This window comes from Gymnoscopelus braueri (assembly GCF_963280865.1).
Source record: "Gymnoscopelus braueri genome assembly, chromosome: 3".
Classification (NCBI taxonomy): Eukaryota; Metazoa; Chordata; class Actinopteri; order Myctophiformes; family Myctophidae; genus Gymnoscopelus; species Gymnoscopelus braueri.
This window is the reverse complement of record NC_137612.1, coordinates 22,365,545-22,382,229: the sequence shown is the minus strand read 5'-3', so window position 1 is coordinate 22,382,229 and position 16,685 is coordinate 22,365,545. Positions and strand designations below refer to the sequence as shown.

Genomic DNA, 16,685 nt, shown 5'->3' with positions numbered 1-16,685 from the left:
AGCAGCCCTGTAAATCATAGAGCTGGAGTAAATTGTTTGTGTGAGAGATTTTTCTTACTTGCCTGAAGGCAGTCTAAGCTCACAAAATAGGAAAGTGACGAAAACAGACCTGTGAGCTGAGTATTAGGCATCAGCTGTGACTACGATACAAATGACTAATTGTGATGAATGCAACATTCCCAACATCTGCGAATCAGTCACAATTTAGAAATACAGCGGTGGGTGTCTCCTGGAAATCAAGTTCTATTAAACGAGGCAGAAGGTACTAATGTTAACTGGGAGTGTGTTAGGTGTTACCATAGCAAACTGCACCTGTGTCAATGTGAGACACTGCAGAAAATATATGAAGTTGGTGATACATGTAGCTTTGTGACACAAATAACAATAGAAATTGTATGTCATGTTACCTCATCATATTTACTGTTGTTGGTTAATGAAAAAGAATAACACAAATAAACAGTATCAGTGCAAAGTGTTTAATACTCAGAAATTGTCTAACTAAACAAACTCATAAAGCAAGAAAGGGTCATTCTGGTAGGCCGCGGCACATATTTCACTGTTAATACATTTGACCTTAACAGAGCATAAAAACAAATACAAATTGCATTGGCTGATGCGTAACAAATACATACAGTATATCTCTACCTTTCACCTTTATCTATAGTACATCCGGGGGTGTGTAGTCTTTACAGTAAATGTGTAATGCATCCATCAAAAACATTGTTTTAAAAATTATTTTGTATGACTTCTAGTGAAATGAGACAGGAAACCATGCTGCTTAGATGCTCAGCCTCATTGCTCACAGTGCATGTCCCAGTGGTGGTGTGAAAAGCAACTGTAGTCGAGTCCTTTACACCACTGGTGACCACGGGGTTCAAATAGACCCCTACAGGTCTGTAACTCAGAGTAGATTGGGGTCCCAGAGGCACTCTCAGAGTTACAGACCCGTGTAGTGTCCATTCCATTTGGACCCAACGTTGAGAAACAGTGCTTTGCAAAAAATTATCCACAAGGATCCTTTTTGGCCGGCGTGTTATTCCACAACCTGGACAGACTTGAGTGCTGCCATGGTGATGTCGTTCACAAACGTAGCCTTATTCATTCCTTGCTGTAAGACAAGGGAGAGACGTGAATTAAAATTCCATCACAAGTCTTGAAACGATCTCATCCTACCTGAAATACTGACAAACCTATGAGCATGTGAGTGATTTTCCCAATAATACCACATCCTCTATTTCAAGTGAGTCAGTGACGACGTAATAGGAAAAGGGGTTGCATAACAACACACACCAGTGTGCTACAATTTCTGTACTATATCATTATGTGAATGACAATTTTAGGATTATGTTTTGAACCTGTGCTACCAGATGCCTTACACATACGTGTGTTAGCTTAGTCGTGGCGATATTCTTCCATATCACCAACCTAAGCTTTGAACCTGTCTTCTCTTCTTTTCTCACAAATACCTCAGAGAGGCGTGGACTTTTGGTGTGAAGGGGAACACATAGCAGAGATAGCTCCCTGAGGTGAATCCTATAGCCATGAGGACAATTGAACTCGCTTACCTTTTTCAGGAAGTTCTGTAATTCTTTATCCGACCAGAGGCTGTAGAGGAGTAGAGCTGCACCTTTGCTGGCTTTGGGGAAATACCTAACAGAAAGAGAACACACATATTCATGAAACAAGACTTGTTTACTAGAATATAGGCAAAATCTAAATCATTGCACTATGTTCCTAATATTTCATTGTACAATGTCCACACAATCATACATAATCCACAAAAACTGAATTAAATACTGTCCATACATACTGCAAAAAAGAAAAGAAAAAAGACAACATAAAATGAATTATACTTCAACCTTTGTTCCCTCAATAATGAATGAAGTGCTTTTAATAGCTGAAATCTATTTGGCTTTACATCTGTCATCATGATCTATGGTGATATATTAGAACATATGAAACAAATCCTCCCACCCATGTAACCTTACTTGTTCTGACTCAAATTCTTCAGTGAGTTGATCAGGTTGTTGCTGAGCAGGCGTTTACCAAGCTCAGGCTCCTTTCTTAACAAGCAGAGAGCTGTCTGACATGCCATGGCCAGGGTGTCGTCCGACTCATTCCCTTCTTTGGTGCCGGAACTCAAGATTCCTGTCAGTTCTGGAAGTGCCTTACGGGCTTCAATGAGAGAGTAAACAAAAGCCGTTGGCAAGAAAGCACGTACATTTGCAAGTAATTATTTAGGGTAATAATGAAGGAACAACATAATACAAGTTGTTTGACATGGTCTTGGATCTCTCACTCACCTATGGCAGACTGCAGGTTCTGGTTCTGGGCCAAGTTCCCCACAAGGGCCACACTGTTCCTCTGCAAGTTAGGCTTGGGTGACTTCAAAAGGGGAGCAATGACTTGCAAGCCATTTAACTTCTGCACAATGGTGTGGCTCATTACACTGGAGACCTGTGAGAACAAAAGGTCATATTCATCACTAAGAATGAAGGAACTGAATGCTTGTCTGTCTGCTACGGTGGCCCTGGGGGTCAAAACACAAAGAAAACACACGAAGACATTTCACAAAAAACTACGGTATTTCGAAAAACAAGTTTCACAAAACACAATGGCATTTCACGAAACATGTTTCACAAAACACAAAAATGTAAACAACATTTAAGAAAACAAAACGACTCTTCACAAAATACAAAGAAATCACAGGGGTCTCTCTCCCCTCCATCAGGACGTGTTCCATCGTGAACAGCCTCTCTCAGCCCTCATACAGTCTGTTTGCCCCTTTCACAGCATCAGAACCAGCTTTGCAAGGTTGTGTAACAGCTTCTGCCCCCCAAGCTGTCAGATTTCTAAACACACAGCTGCCATCCATCAGCACCGCACACCCCACCCCTACTACACACACTACCTCACTTCATAGACTTCATGTCTACCCCGCACCAACACTTGATACCAGACCATCATCACAGCTGTGCCTCCTATTTATACTACGCATAATTACCATTGAGGGCATAAGTGCCATACTGCCATGACAATTGAATTTCCCCCGTGGGATCAATGAAGGAAGGAAGGGAGGAAGGAAGGAGGGATGGAAGGAAGGAAGGAAGGAAGGAAGGAAGGAAGGAAGGAAGGAAGGAAGGAAGGAAGGAAGGAAGGAAGGAAGGAAGGAAGGAAGGAAGGAAAGACGGACGGACGGACAGACATGCGAACGGAAATGTTCTGTGGAACCCTAAAAGCACATGAAATTATAGGACTGAGAAGACGGAGTGGCAAATTCTGGAAATGACTGAAATGTTTCCCCACAAAACAGAAGATACCACATTTTTCAATCATCCTTTTTCAACCACTTGCATGCTGATTTAGATGAGCATGCTGATGAGCATGCTGATTCTGGCTAGTCTACATGTTATGTAGACTAGCCAGGTTAATTTGTAGACCTGGCATCCTATAGTGTGTAAAGTTTCAATGTACAGATTATTTTTTATTTTATATTATACTGTTTGGATGATGATAGGTTCTTGGTTTACCTATGATCCTAGATGACTATTTCTATGCATTTGATGTATTGCCTCATATTTACCTGCTCACTGTAAATCGCTCTGGATTAAGAGCGTCTGCTAAATGCCTAAATTGTCATTGTAATTGATGTGGAGCAAAAACACTAGTCCGAAGTGACACAATGACACCGGACAGGGAAACAACCAATGAGAGCAAATGAGAGCATCGATTGAATCTGAATTGACTTGGGTTCTGTCCAATCACAAACAAGATGTGTTGTTGTACCCTTTGGGTAATCTGAAATGTTGTCATATACAAACAAGCAACTTTTTGAGTGTGTCCTCTGAGGCACAAGCTTGCAGTCACAGAGGAACTACAATCACATAAAAACAAACTCTAACTAGAAAAAGTGCTCCTCGGAGCACAGGTCTCCGCCAGGTCAGGTACGTTATTCTGGCCTCCTGGTGGCGCTATAATAGGCCAATGTGAAAAGGGTGCCAACCGTGCCATTTATTCTTGCATTGACACTGCATTCATGATTTGAGGCATTTTGTTCCAAAAATGTGTTTTGCTAAATTAGACCTGCTGGTGGCGCTATAACAGGCCAATGTGAGAAGGGTGGCATTTCTTCCTCGGCCTAGTGGGAATGTGCGTGAGAAATTTCACGGAAATCGCAAGCTGTGTGTATACTTTGAGGCTTTTTGTTCAAAACGGACCAATCCTGCAAACTTTGGAAGCCAACCTTAGGCAATGAGGTTGGAATATGGGAAATTGGACAGATCACATGACTATAGTGATACTGTGTACTGATTTGCATGATGTTTGGATACAATTTGTAGGAGTAATATAAAAAAAATAGTTTTGCACAAATCGGCCTCCTGGTGGCGCTATAACAGGCCCATGTGAAAGATTTGGGGCAGAAGTTCTGAATTGGCATCCAGGGAGTGTGTGTGCACAGTTTCGGAGCGACCGGGCCAACGGTGCCGGAGATTAGCTGGTGACAGACGGACACACACACATACACACATTATTGTGTGTATACAATACAATAACTCTAACACTAAACAACAAGGGGGTAGGGAGTACACTACACAAATCAGTATAGGTCATCTTCCTGGGAGCATGAAAGTGTACAGCAAATTCCATGGCAATCCAGCTAGTAGATGAACAGAAAAGTTCAATGGCAATCCACTCATTAGATTTGGAGGTGTGCAAGTGGACATGTAGTGCACAGAGAAACCAACATTACCATCCTTGTCCCGGGGCTAGTTGAAAGTTGAAGCCCAGGTACCCTGCGCTCATTCAATAGGAATGAGGAACATGACTACCTTAGGGTCGGCTGACCCTAGGGTCAGCCGACCAGGGTCTGTTGGTCATCCCTCGAACCAACTACATAACCAGGGGCGACAGAGCCTTTCAGGCTGTAGCTCCCAGACTCTGGAATGCCCTACCGCAAGCCCTGAGAGCTGCAGCGTCTGTGGGCATTTTTAAGAACCACTTGAAAACACTTCTGTTTGGTCATGCTTTTGCGGAATATCTTTGATTTTCTTTTTATTTCTTCCTCGTACTAAGTCTTCTGTTTTTGTTGTATTTATTGTACTGTTTTGCTGCTGTTTTTTGTTACAGTTGTTGGTGTAAAGCACTTTGTGAGTTTTCTCTGTGAGAAGTGCTATATAAATAAAATTGACTTACTTACTTACTTACTTACTTACTTACTTACTTACTTACTATTCAAAATGTTATACCATATTAGAATAGACTCAGAAGAAGTTTACTGTACGCTTACAATTCCTTGGGTTGCGGTGAGGTTCTGCAGAGCTCCACAACAGGCCTCCAGGGTATTATCTTGCTGGCTGGAACCCATCAGGGACAGGTAACTCTGCAAGGTTTTGGAGTGGATCAGCCAGCCCGCTCCTTTAGGGTGTAGCTCTTCCACAACTGGATAGTCAAAATGACGCTACAGCAAGAAATGGCAGAGACCTCTGTCGGTAAATGTTATAATTCTCACAAGACTTACATCACACATGTGACAGCACATATCATATTTGATTTACAGTCGATACTGTGAGAACACAGATTCAAATAATTATGCTGAAAGCATTACACGTATATTTTTCAGTAATCTGAAATGGCCATAACAGCTCACACTATCCTATTATCCTACAGTTGGTTGAGCAATTGATCTGAACTTGCACATGGGCATTGACCATTAGCTTATGCAGACAGTGACGTGGCCCGTTTTTCACTTTTCCCAAGTTTGAGCTGTTTATTACCGTTTTTGTCAACCGTTTTTGTCAACCGTGGCAACAGGCTATGGGCTCTGTTGCCACGGTTATGTGCACCGCGGGCTATAGGATCCGTAATAGCACGGCCGGCCTATGGGCTGTGTTGCCATGGTTACAGAGTCCTCGCAGGCTATGGGATAGCTACTGGGTGGACTTGGCACACACAACGCCACACAAACAACAGCCTTTCATTTAGGGCCTGTGTCCACACACAGCGTTTTATGAGCACTTTGGAGTTTGGATATCATCTCCATAGCAATAGCATGCGGATTGACATGTGCAATATTCGAATCCACATTGTGTTATTAACACAAATAGCTTACCTGAAAGAGTGTCAACATCAACTTATCATGGTTGTGGGTGGCAAAGATACCACCTCGGGTCGTAAAAGACCGGGTTGTTACACACACCACACCATCACGCCAACAGGATTAAATCAGCAGCGCTCCTCACAGAAACTTAAACTATGCATACCGGGTATGGACTAGTCCTGAAATAACTTTAAGAAACCTCTGTCCGCCATTATGTCTGATCCGCATTTTTCTCATCAGTGGTTCAGATACGGATACAAATTTGATAGTACACACACACACACACACACACACACACACACACACACACACACACACACACACACACACACACACAGCTTGTCTTACCTCCTGCTCTAGCACCTTGCTGCTCTGGGAGCTGAAACAGCCGATCGGGCCGGTGTCTCCCTGTCTTTTACTGGCTGTCCTGGACAGTGCTGAGATCCTGTTGAACAGGGCCGGAGCTTCAGCCTCCAGCTGGAACGTCAGGTTGTGAAGGATGCAGGCACAGTTTTCCACAGACTATTCCAATATTGAGGAACAAAATGACAGGAGATGTAAGTGCACATGCTGTAGTGTTTCCCAAACACTGGGCCAATTTTTGGTTTGCGGACCCATTTTTATTGGTCGCAAGTAAATATACCTTTTTATTTGTTTCCTACAATTTGTTGTTTTATAATTATTTCAAATATGTTTTGGGCATTTTTGGATGCAATGCCTTGAGACAGATTTTCCAAAACAAGAAATTAAAAAGATTGTTATACATTTTAAAAAATAATCTAAGAAATTCCATAAATAAATAAAATTAAGAAGTAGTGAAAATTGTAGATCTACAAATTGCAGATCTAAGAGCTTGTACAGTAGATCGGCTATTTTCACTAGTTTGAGTCCCAGGTCTCGAGCTAAAGGGTTTGGGAACCACTGCTGTAGAAGGACTGATATTTTGGTTGCAAAGCCTTGAGCCAGTATGACTCATGTGAGCACTGTGGGTATATGGATGAACTCTTTGTCTTTACACACTACACATGGCACGAAGATAAAAGAAAAGGCTTGGTTACATAATCCTCTTGGGTTGTGCTATTCTACTTTGCTGGACCATGACAGTTATTCAGGACAAACATCACAACATGTCAGATCACATCTCGGAACAACGTGTGCTATAGTTCCATGTTTAAATTGGACCATTCTGCATGTGAGGTGTGTGTGTGTGTGTGTGTGTGTGTGTGTGTGTGTGTGTGTGTGTGTGTGTGTGTGTGTGTGTGTGTGTGTGTGTGTGTGTGTGTGTGTGTGTGTGTGTGTGTGTGTGTGTGTGTGTGTGTGTGTGTGTGTGTGTGTGTGCATACGTATGTCAAAAAAAGACATACCGTATGTACAGGTTTACCTTATCATCTGGTCTGTTTGCCACCACGCAGTTCTGAACATAAGCGACCAAAGAGTCAACTAATCCACGACATTTTCTCATCGACTGTCTGTTGCTTTGTTTGGCGCTGCTCAGATTTCTGTACAAAAGTAAGTAAGTAAGTAGTAAGTAAATAGACAAATAAATAAATACATATTTTGTGTGTGTGTGTGTGTGTGTGTGTGTGTGTGTGTGTGTGTGTGTGTGTGTGTGTGTGTGTGTGTGTGTGTGTGTGTGTGTGTGTGTGTGTGTGTGTGTGTGTGTGTGTGTGTGTGTGTGTGTGTGTGTGTGTGTGTGTGTGTGTGTGTGTGTGTGTGTTGTGTAAACATAAAGTAAAACACTGATTACAAATTAGACAGAATTTATTTCAGCTAAATGTGTCAGTGCTACACAAGGTAATTTGGATCCTGACACATGACATATTCTTGGATTGCACTTGACTTGCTGACACACACACACACACACAGGGGCGCTGGAAGTCATTTATTCCAAGGGGCTTCGCGCGCGTGCTCGATTTTTTTCCGCGATTTTTTGCGACATTTTTTTAATTGTTTTCACCTTTTTCACCAAATATTTTATTCCCCAAAGTTAAATACATCATTGTTTTAATATATATGTGTGTGTATAGACTTAAAAAATTATACGTATTTTTTTAATTTACAAAAAATATATATATTATTGTTATTATCTTTTTCTTTTTTTTTGCTTCCCACCACCAGGGGGGCTGAAGCCCCCCCTTCCCGCGCCACTGCGCACACCCACACACACACACACACACACACACATTACCTGGATTTGAACCCGGTTTCATACAACCACCCCAATTGTATAAGTTAAATTATATTAACATACGCTACCATACAGATTGGACTTAATTCAATTTTATTCATTAAAAGAAGTGTTAAAAAGAGCTATGCAGTCCTTTTTTTCTAGTATGGGAAACAAATACCATTTAAACTTGCGTATATACAGTATCAATTCTATAATATCTACACTATATTGTGTCTTCTCACAAATGAGATGATATTTATACAAATATTCTAAAAGAAACTAAACTAAAATGTCTCTGCTAATCTCTGCTTTGTAGAATGTCACGCTAATACGCTACACAGTAGCGCTTCCAAGAGAGCACACACACAGCAATTCAGATCGATTTCCATCTGTCTGGACATGCTCTTAAATAATTTAAGAGTGATAGTAGACCTATCCGTACTCGAACATGTGAGCTCAAACATTGACAATAGGTAGGGATGGGCAGGGTGTAGTGGGGATTTCTAACAGGTGGAACGCTATTTTAATGTCGCGCACACGTGCACAAATATTAACTTTAGTTTAACGTTTGATTTCAGCTATTTTAGTTAGGTTTACAGGTGCATTAGTAGTTTTCGTTGGAATCGACTAGTTTCGTTTTTTAGTTGACACCATTGACACCTTACACCAGACACCACGGATGGCTGCATTGGATGGCTCATGGGAACACAGTCTCGCGGGCACGTATGTGCATGTCCGTGCATGCTCAAAACACTGTATGAAGGGCGTTACCCAACGTTCCGACCCGACTACACCGAAAATATATCGAAACCGACATTTTGAATAAATAAAGGACTTAAAGTTGCATCCTGTTGCTTTCCTGTTCCAATTCCTACCCCGGAATTAAACCCGGGTCTTCTGCGGAAGTGCTGACATTTTAACCACTGAGCTTGCTCAGAGGAGACTTCAGGTCAAGAAACAGGATTGTGTGCAAACTAGACACATGATTTAAATGTCTCAACAGAAGAGCAGGGAGACGAAATACAACCACCCCAATTGTATACGTTATATTCCATTATTACACTGCTTGGTTGATTGCTTGATTCTGATTGGTCAATCACTGAATTCAGCGGTCTGTTATGACCGCTGGACCCAATAACAGGCCGCTGTCTAATGAAAGGCTCAAAGCACCTGCAATCTGATCTGCTTGATTTGGTGCCGTATCCAACATGGCAGGTATGTAAACAAACACGATGTCATTTACAGCTAAACATTGTTCTCAAGAATGTTTTTGAAAACATTTGAGGTGAGAAATAGACAATGCAGTAACCGAATATTGATTCTACTTTGTCAACACTTCACATTGTTTTCCGAGGTGACCGCGCTACACTGGACGCACCTGGCATAAATTAATGGAATACTTTCATTACAGTAAGCAATTATATCCTTTGTGATGCATCCATGTGATGCCCCTTGCTTATGTAGGTTAATTGAATAATCGAGAAGAAGGTTTTTTTTGGGGGGGGGGGGGGGGGGGGTTCTTCCCATTTCTTATAATATAAACAAATCTGATTAACCACATACTATTATACTTATTGTACAATGACGGCATGCAAGAACTGGGAAAATATCAGATCAACACGCTCACAACGCATGCAGCATGCAACGTGTGAGCTTGTAGATCTGATATTTTCCAGTTTTTTTTAATAATCATTTATTAATTGCAATTGAGGAATATGTTTGAAATAATCATGATCATCTTATAATAATCATTAATTTGAAGTCAGATCCCCTCGCCCTAACAATAAGTGAGCTAAGAAATGGCGAATGCACAATATCCGAATCGTGTTTTTTTACCTTACCTAAGACAACCTGTAGCATGGAAGAACACATCTGGGTCAAGACTGTTGTTTATGGTGCGATCAGGTCCTGTTGTGTAAGGCAGTATGACGCTCTCCATTAGCACAGGCAGAGCACTCTTTACCAAGTCAGGCTTCAGGCTATCCAGAGAGGACAGGTTCCACAGCAGGCCTGGCGGCAACAACAAAACAATGTCCAAGTTTATTTAACTTGTTTGCTTGTTGCAAAGTTTGTTTAAAAACAAACTTTGCAACAAGCATTGTAACCAGATACAGCAGTAATAGGTAGAGTGACAATTTTCATCCCATTCACTGGGCAGGTGAAAGCAGAAAGAACCTTGTTTAAGTTATTAGTCGAGCCATTCCTGTCAGCATTTAAAACTGTGATTTATGCTTTATTTGCAGCTGTGACTGTGAGCAGACAGGCATTTATGTTCATTACATTGCTGTTAAATTGTTATATTGGGCAATAAAAACTTGCTTGTGGACCTCCCCTTGCCTCTTCTCCCATGGTCTATCCTGGGTTTGGGTCATGTCACATGCATGTTTTGGACTAACTATACTTAACTTTATAATAACTATACACTTACACTAATTAGCATCAGTTAAACATTAGTTAAGCATTAGAAAATACTTAATTTTACTTAATTATACATAATTTGTATAGCATCATTCATACATTACTAAGCATTAGTAAACACAGTTATAAACGTTTTATTCCCGTTTAATAACCTAATCTTTAATGTGCTTAATGATTGTATTGACATTTTCTATATCACTGCTTCTATCTAATTTATAAATGCTTTATAAGGCATAGATAGATAGATAGATCCTGACTTTAGATGGGCTCACACAAAATACTTATAAAAAATAAATAAAAAATAATAATAATAACTACCTAAATAAATCACGAGTTTGAGTATGAATAAGTGCGTACATTTGTACATATAAGGATTTAGACATGGTTAGTGAGTGTGTTAAAACACGTTTTATAAATGCTTAACTATTGCTTAATAGTGTATAATTATTATAAAGTACTACCGTTTAGGGATCACGTTTGGGATCTGTCACCTGTGAATAATGTAGCTTCCATACTGTAGATGCAGTAGTAGTACTCATGCAGTGTGCACGACTGCTTGCTTATGCAGTCTATGTATGCACATGCAAAGGTGTGCGAACGTACCTGTAAGCTGTTTCTGAGTCTCAGAGGAGTCCGTCTCTCTGAGCAGGGCAGCGGCCTCCTTGATCCCACCACAGCGGTGCACCTCCTCCTTGATCTGGCTGTTTTTGAACGACAGGTTGCGGAGGGCTGCCGAGGCCGTCTGATAGACCTGTGGACTGGGACTGCGCAGCAGGCCCACCAGAGGAACCACCCCGCAGAGTTTCAAAACCTGGCAGTAGAGAGTGGAGTGTGGAGGGTTGATACTGCTGGACGTGTTTAATCGTTGTGCAAATACGTTTCACGTAACTACTATGTGATAACTGTGAACACATCAGGCTACATCACCAGTTATTTGTCACAGCCCAGCGACAAAATTGCTATTTACGCTCATGTGGTGTGTGTGGAATTATGGACATTTGACAGAATAAGATTAACCACCTCCTGTTTAGCGGCATCTTCAATGTAGGTGTTGTGTTGAATGAAGGAGGCGCCACAGTGCTGATACATCTCATCCTTGTTAGAGAGATACTCCACAGCATCCCTCATTGTCATATCAGCAATGCCACAGCAATTGCTGATAGAGCTACAGTTTTAAAAAAAAAGAAAATCAGCCTGTGCTATTAAGAAACATACTGGAGCATATTATCAATCGAGCAAGGAAATTATCGTCGCTGTCAGGCGAAAACCTTGTATGTCCAAAACAGTTACTTTTCAGGATATTTAAAAAAGTAACCTGTGTTCCAATGGATCCAATGTAGTTATTATTTAGTCACAAGCTCTTGTACAGTAAATACTTTTCATTAGGTAATATTTATAAAACCCACAGACTTAACCACTTTCAACCCTGCGTCCCTTATGATTTGATTTGATTTGATTTATTTTAAAAGCAAAACCACATGGTTACAGCAGTTCGAGGATTACACAATAAAGTCCTGAGACTTATTTCCATTGGGGTCCTCTCACATTTAACAGTCAATAAGTTAAACATTCATTACAATACAAAACACATGACAATAACATATACAGTACATGCCCTATTTTGGGCATGTCATTATGCTAATAACATACTATTATATACTCATAGTCTTAATATACTGTGATATGACTACACATATATTATCTATACCTGTTAATAGCTCTTTCACCATGCCATTCCCCAGGCAGCTCAAGTGCTGAGGGCCAAGCTAGATTTCTGTAGCATAGCTAAGTCTACTGGTCTCTAATGCCTATCCGTTACTGCCTGCTACTCTTTTTAGATTTTTCATTCTTTGTTACTCCTAGCTGTATCTCTTTTTCTGTATCTGTCCTGGGTTTCGTAACTGCTGTGGTGTCATAACAAGTGAATTTCCTGCACAGGATCTATCTTATAGGCGAAGATTCACAGACATTCTCTAATTTCTCTAATCTTTCATTTGTTAAAACATTTTGAAAATAGCTTATCTACAAGCTAGCTCACACACATCACAATGTGATGCATTGCGCGTCTATTTCTGATTTTTGCACAACACTGCCATATGACAAAGTATAGTCTAGGGAAAGATAAGGGAGCGCTTGTTTTATGTACAGTATGTACTGTATGTTACTGTCAAGTGTTTTGTATTGTATTGTATTTTGAACTTATTAACTGTTAACTGTTAGAGGACCTCAAAGGAAATAAGTCTCAGGACTTTATTGTGTAATCCTTAAACTTCTGTAACCATGTAGTTTTATTGCTTTTCAAATAATTCAAATCAAATAAGGAATTAATTTATGAAAAAACTAAAAGAAGAAATATGGAGATAGAAGATTTCTGCCCGACAGCGACATTATACTCCTTACACTTATATAACATGAAATCAACAACATTTTAATTTGAATGTATATCGGTCCACTCACCCGGAATCTGCCTTGCTTCCTATCTTCTTAGATGTACCATCAACAACGAAGTCTTTGGATGGTGGTGCGGACAGTTGGGTCTGGCTTACTACTATGAACTGGCTGTTGTTGTTGTTGGTGTGACTTGTGCCATTCATAATGCGTGGTGGCTGAGGCTGGGGTGGGCCATTCACCACAAACTGACTGGCTCTCTCTGTCAGCAAGGTGTTGGACTTGTTGGACAGGAGTCTGCGGGAAGGCACAGCGCGATTTGGCTTGACGAAGCGACCTGTAATATCGGGCTCACTGCGGCTGGTGTTGGCTCTGCCAAGTGCCACAGGGATAACAGGGATGTAACCCTGCTCGTATAGGTAGCTGTTCCTTTGGACTGTTGATCCCTTTGCACCACTGACGCTCCGGCGATTGACGGTCTGGCTGAGCTGTAGATCCAAGGAATAAATATTATGTGCGTTATGAAAAGGTCTTTTCATGACGAAGGCTTATTTCAACATCACAACTATTCTAGGCCCCCTCCTGTTTTCTCTCTACACTAACTACATTCGTCGAAAATGACTGATCTATAAGGTTGCAATTCATCACATTGCAAAGTGTTGTGAGCTTGTAGATCTGCTATTTTTGCAGAATGTTTGCCCAAGAATAGAGATGTTATAGGGTTAAATGGTGTGTTAATCATGTTATGAGAGAGCTTTAAATGGGCAGTCCTGCAGTCTCAACAGGACAGACCAATTCTTTCCAGTATTCAACACAGCATTCACAGGTGAATGAGATAAAAAACAAATTACACAAATATGGCTGAGATAAATTTGCCACCAGAGTCAAATTATCTGTGGCCAGCAACTGTTTATACCAAAGATTATGGTGGCATGTAAAGTATAGGCCTAATGTGAGAACTATTTTTTTAAATGTTGAGGTCAAGCATAACTTACAATTCCTCTGTATTTCATAATATTTTACAACATTATTATTAAATGTCCCAGTTTGTTTAAGTTAAACTTACAGATCAATTTGATAAACGATATCATTTCATGTGGATCAGAGTGAGATGGATCGATCAATCGATCGATTGTTTTCTGTGGTTCAAAGACAATTTCATCTGAATAAAATGTATAGAAAAGTGGTAAACAGCGCGTATTCACAGAATCTTCTGTCTCACTAGAGATGAATAAGATTGTTGATAAAGACATACCACAACATGGCATGAGAGACAAAAAGATAACGTAATCAACAATGATCTGTGTTTGAGTGGCAAAGAGCCAGTCACTCATCTCACTATTGCCATGTCCTGGAACATGAGAGAACACAACTGTCATCACATGAATCATATTTCATTTCAATACCTTCTCCAAATGTAGGCTACTTCGGCCATGCACTCACTGATTGACTCACTGGGTTCATCATATTTATTACCCGAAAGTACCCGTACCACATTGTTTTAAGAACTCTCATATGGTAAACGTATGCTATCATCTTTTTTCATGTTATATACTGTCTATTACAGTAGTAGCCTATATACATACAGTATGAGTAATACAATGGTCAATGGGTATAGTGTGTGGTGTGTGTGTGGGTCATACAAACAGGTTCCACCGTACCAGTTTAGATTGTCCATTTCCAACGAATTTAGTTCCATTGAGTGAGGGGGGAAGTGACTTGAAAGAGTCGGTGAACACGTTGTCATACAGAGGGCCTGAATAGAAATAAAGAAATGTTAAATAAAAAAATGAACTTAAACATTTAGCTGTCAATAATCAACTTAAAACTTAAATTAAAACGTTTAGACTTGGGCTACTTACATTCTGATTATTTAGCCTACTTGCAACTTGTGAAATGCTACAGCCTACTACAAGACAATTTAGAAACCAAAAATACATTCCTACGCTAATTTGAAACACATTAGCTATCTATGGAAGCAGTAGTTTTGTGCTCAACAACAAAAGAGGAGAGATGGCAGAGATCCATCCCAAAAAACAGCCACACCAACAAGATCAGGATTTTGCCTGAACTCAAATTAAATGCATGGAAGTATAATTTAAACTTAAGCTATAAAAAATAAAATTCTAACTGTAAAATACAGTTGCAGTAGGTCTATTAGCCTATTACAGATTTTTTTGCAATATGCGGGTTATCTGAAAAAGCTGAGTAGGCTATGTGCTATTTTTTTTTATGGAAAATGTGTTACTGGTAAATTTGGCTAAATTAGGCATGTTTCGTGTAAAATACGTTATTTTACACGTCTATGCAGCCTAATTTAGCCACATTTAACAGTTATTTTAAATAACCAGTATCTTCTTCGTGTATTTATCTGGCATTTAGCCTGGAATCTGGATGCCACAAACCAGTGGTTTGAAGTAAGCACATTTCCTCAAGTACCTTACTTAAGTACAATTTTGAGGTATTTTACTTTACTGGAGTAGCCTATAACCAATTTCCAGTACTTTTACTTCTATGCCACTACATCTCAGAGGCAAATATTATACTTAATACTCCAATATAATTATTTGAAAACTTTAGTTAAGTTACTTTGTAGATTTTGATTATTATTACAAAACATACATTACCCACTTCAGCCATATCAACCATTTGAAAATAGTAGATCTACATTAAGCTCAAAATGCATTGCTTTGCGAAGCATTGAGGTTGCAGATCTGCTATTTTCAAAAGATTTTTATTCATTTGAAAACTTGTGAAATGGGACAGTCTGCATAATGAGTACTTTCTACTTTTGGTACTTGAAGAACATTTTGAAACCAATACCTTTTTTTTTAAACTTTTACCGTAACTCAAGTCAATTTTGAATCCCGGACTTTTGCTTGTAACAGAGTATTTCTACATTGCAGTATTGATACTTTTACTTAAGTAAAACATTTCTGTACTTTTTCCACCCCTGCCACATACATGAAATGCCATTGATGTTTTCTTACTTATTGGAGATGCAGGAGTGTGTCCACTCGATCCGCCCCTGCTGCTCTGCCTCTGCTTGATCTTGGATCGCGTGAGAGCTTGCACTTGGTCCAAGACGCGCTGTTGACCCGATTGATACTGATTGACGGAGGGCAGCGCGAGAGACGTGTAGTCGACATTATCAAAGGAAATGGCAGATTTCAGTGGATCGAGCGTCATCATTTTTGCGGATCTGCGTTCAAAATGCACGTTAAGTCCAGTCTGTCACGTCTGGTCTGGACTGGTCTGCATGCGGTACAGTGGCAGGCTACCGCTACAGGTGTCCTTAAAGCGCACCGTACATTGCCCTGCCCTGAGCCGGTGAGCCCTGCCCTGAACAATCAGACCTCGCCCACTGAAAAACACAATAGACCCACGGGACTGCGCTGATGTTTGAACTGGGTGTGTCTCAGCTACAGGCTAGACTCTCTCCCTGCATCTATTAATCACAGTCCTTAATCACACACGCATCAGTGTCTGAATCCGACTACAATTCAAACGTGCCTTGACAGGCATAGCTAATGATGGACATAGAAGTGCAGCCAGCAAGTGAAAGTCCCTTTCATGCTGGCTTAGAACGTCTGATTTCAACATGATGGTTTA

General features: G+C 40.3%; 1 protein-coding gene across 1 annotated transcript; it reads right to left on the bottom strand.

Moving 5' to 3' along the window:
- Positions 1–460: 460 nt before the first annotated feature.
- Positions 461–16,399, bottom strand: pkp1b (plakophilin 1b). The gene is made up of 13 exons (XM_080424682.1): positions 16,064–16,399; positions 14,735–14,829; positions 13,143–13,561; positions 11,706–11,850; positions 11,289–11,496; positions 10,109–10,277; positions 7,479–7,596; positions 6,446–6,619; positions 5,288–5,458; positions 2,304–2,457; positions 1,989–2,175; positions 1,566–1,650; positions 461–1,108 (listed from the first exon to the last, which is right to left on the bottom strand). Exons 1-13 carry the CDS (start codon positions 16,263–16,265, stop codon positions 1,034–1,036), a joined length of 2,202 nt encoding a protein of 733 aa, XP_080280808.1. The 5' UTR covers positions 16,266–16,399; the 3' UTR covers positions 461–1,033.
- Between the last annotated feature and the right edge of the window lie 286 nt (positions 16,400–16,685).

Excerpts from the sequence above, each read along its gene's own strand:
- pkp1b (XM_080424682.1), bottom strand. The coding sequence starts at position 16,265 with ATGATGACGCTCGATCCACTGAAATCTGCCATTTCCTTTGATAATGTC. Across the intron at positions 6,620-7,478 it reads CAAACAGACCAGATGATAAG|TCTGTGGAAAACTGTGCCTG; the intron begins GTAAACCTGTAC and ends ATATTGGAATAG. Across the intron at positions 5,459-6,445 it reads GCAAGGTGCTAGAGCAGGAG|CGTCATTTTGACTATCCAGT; the intron begins GTAAGACAAGCT and ends TTCTTGCTGTAG.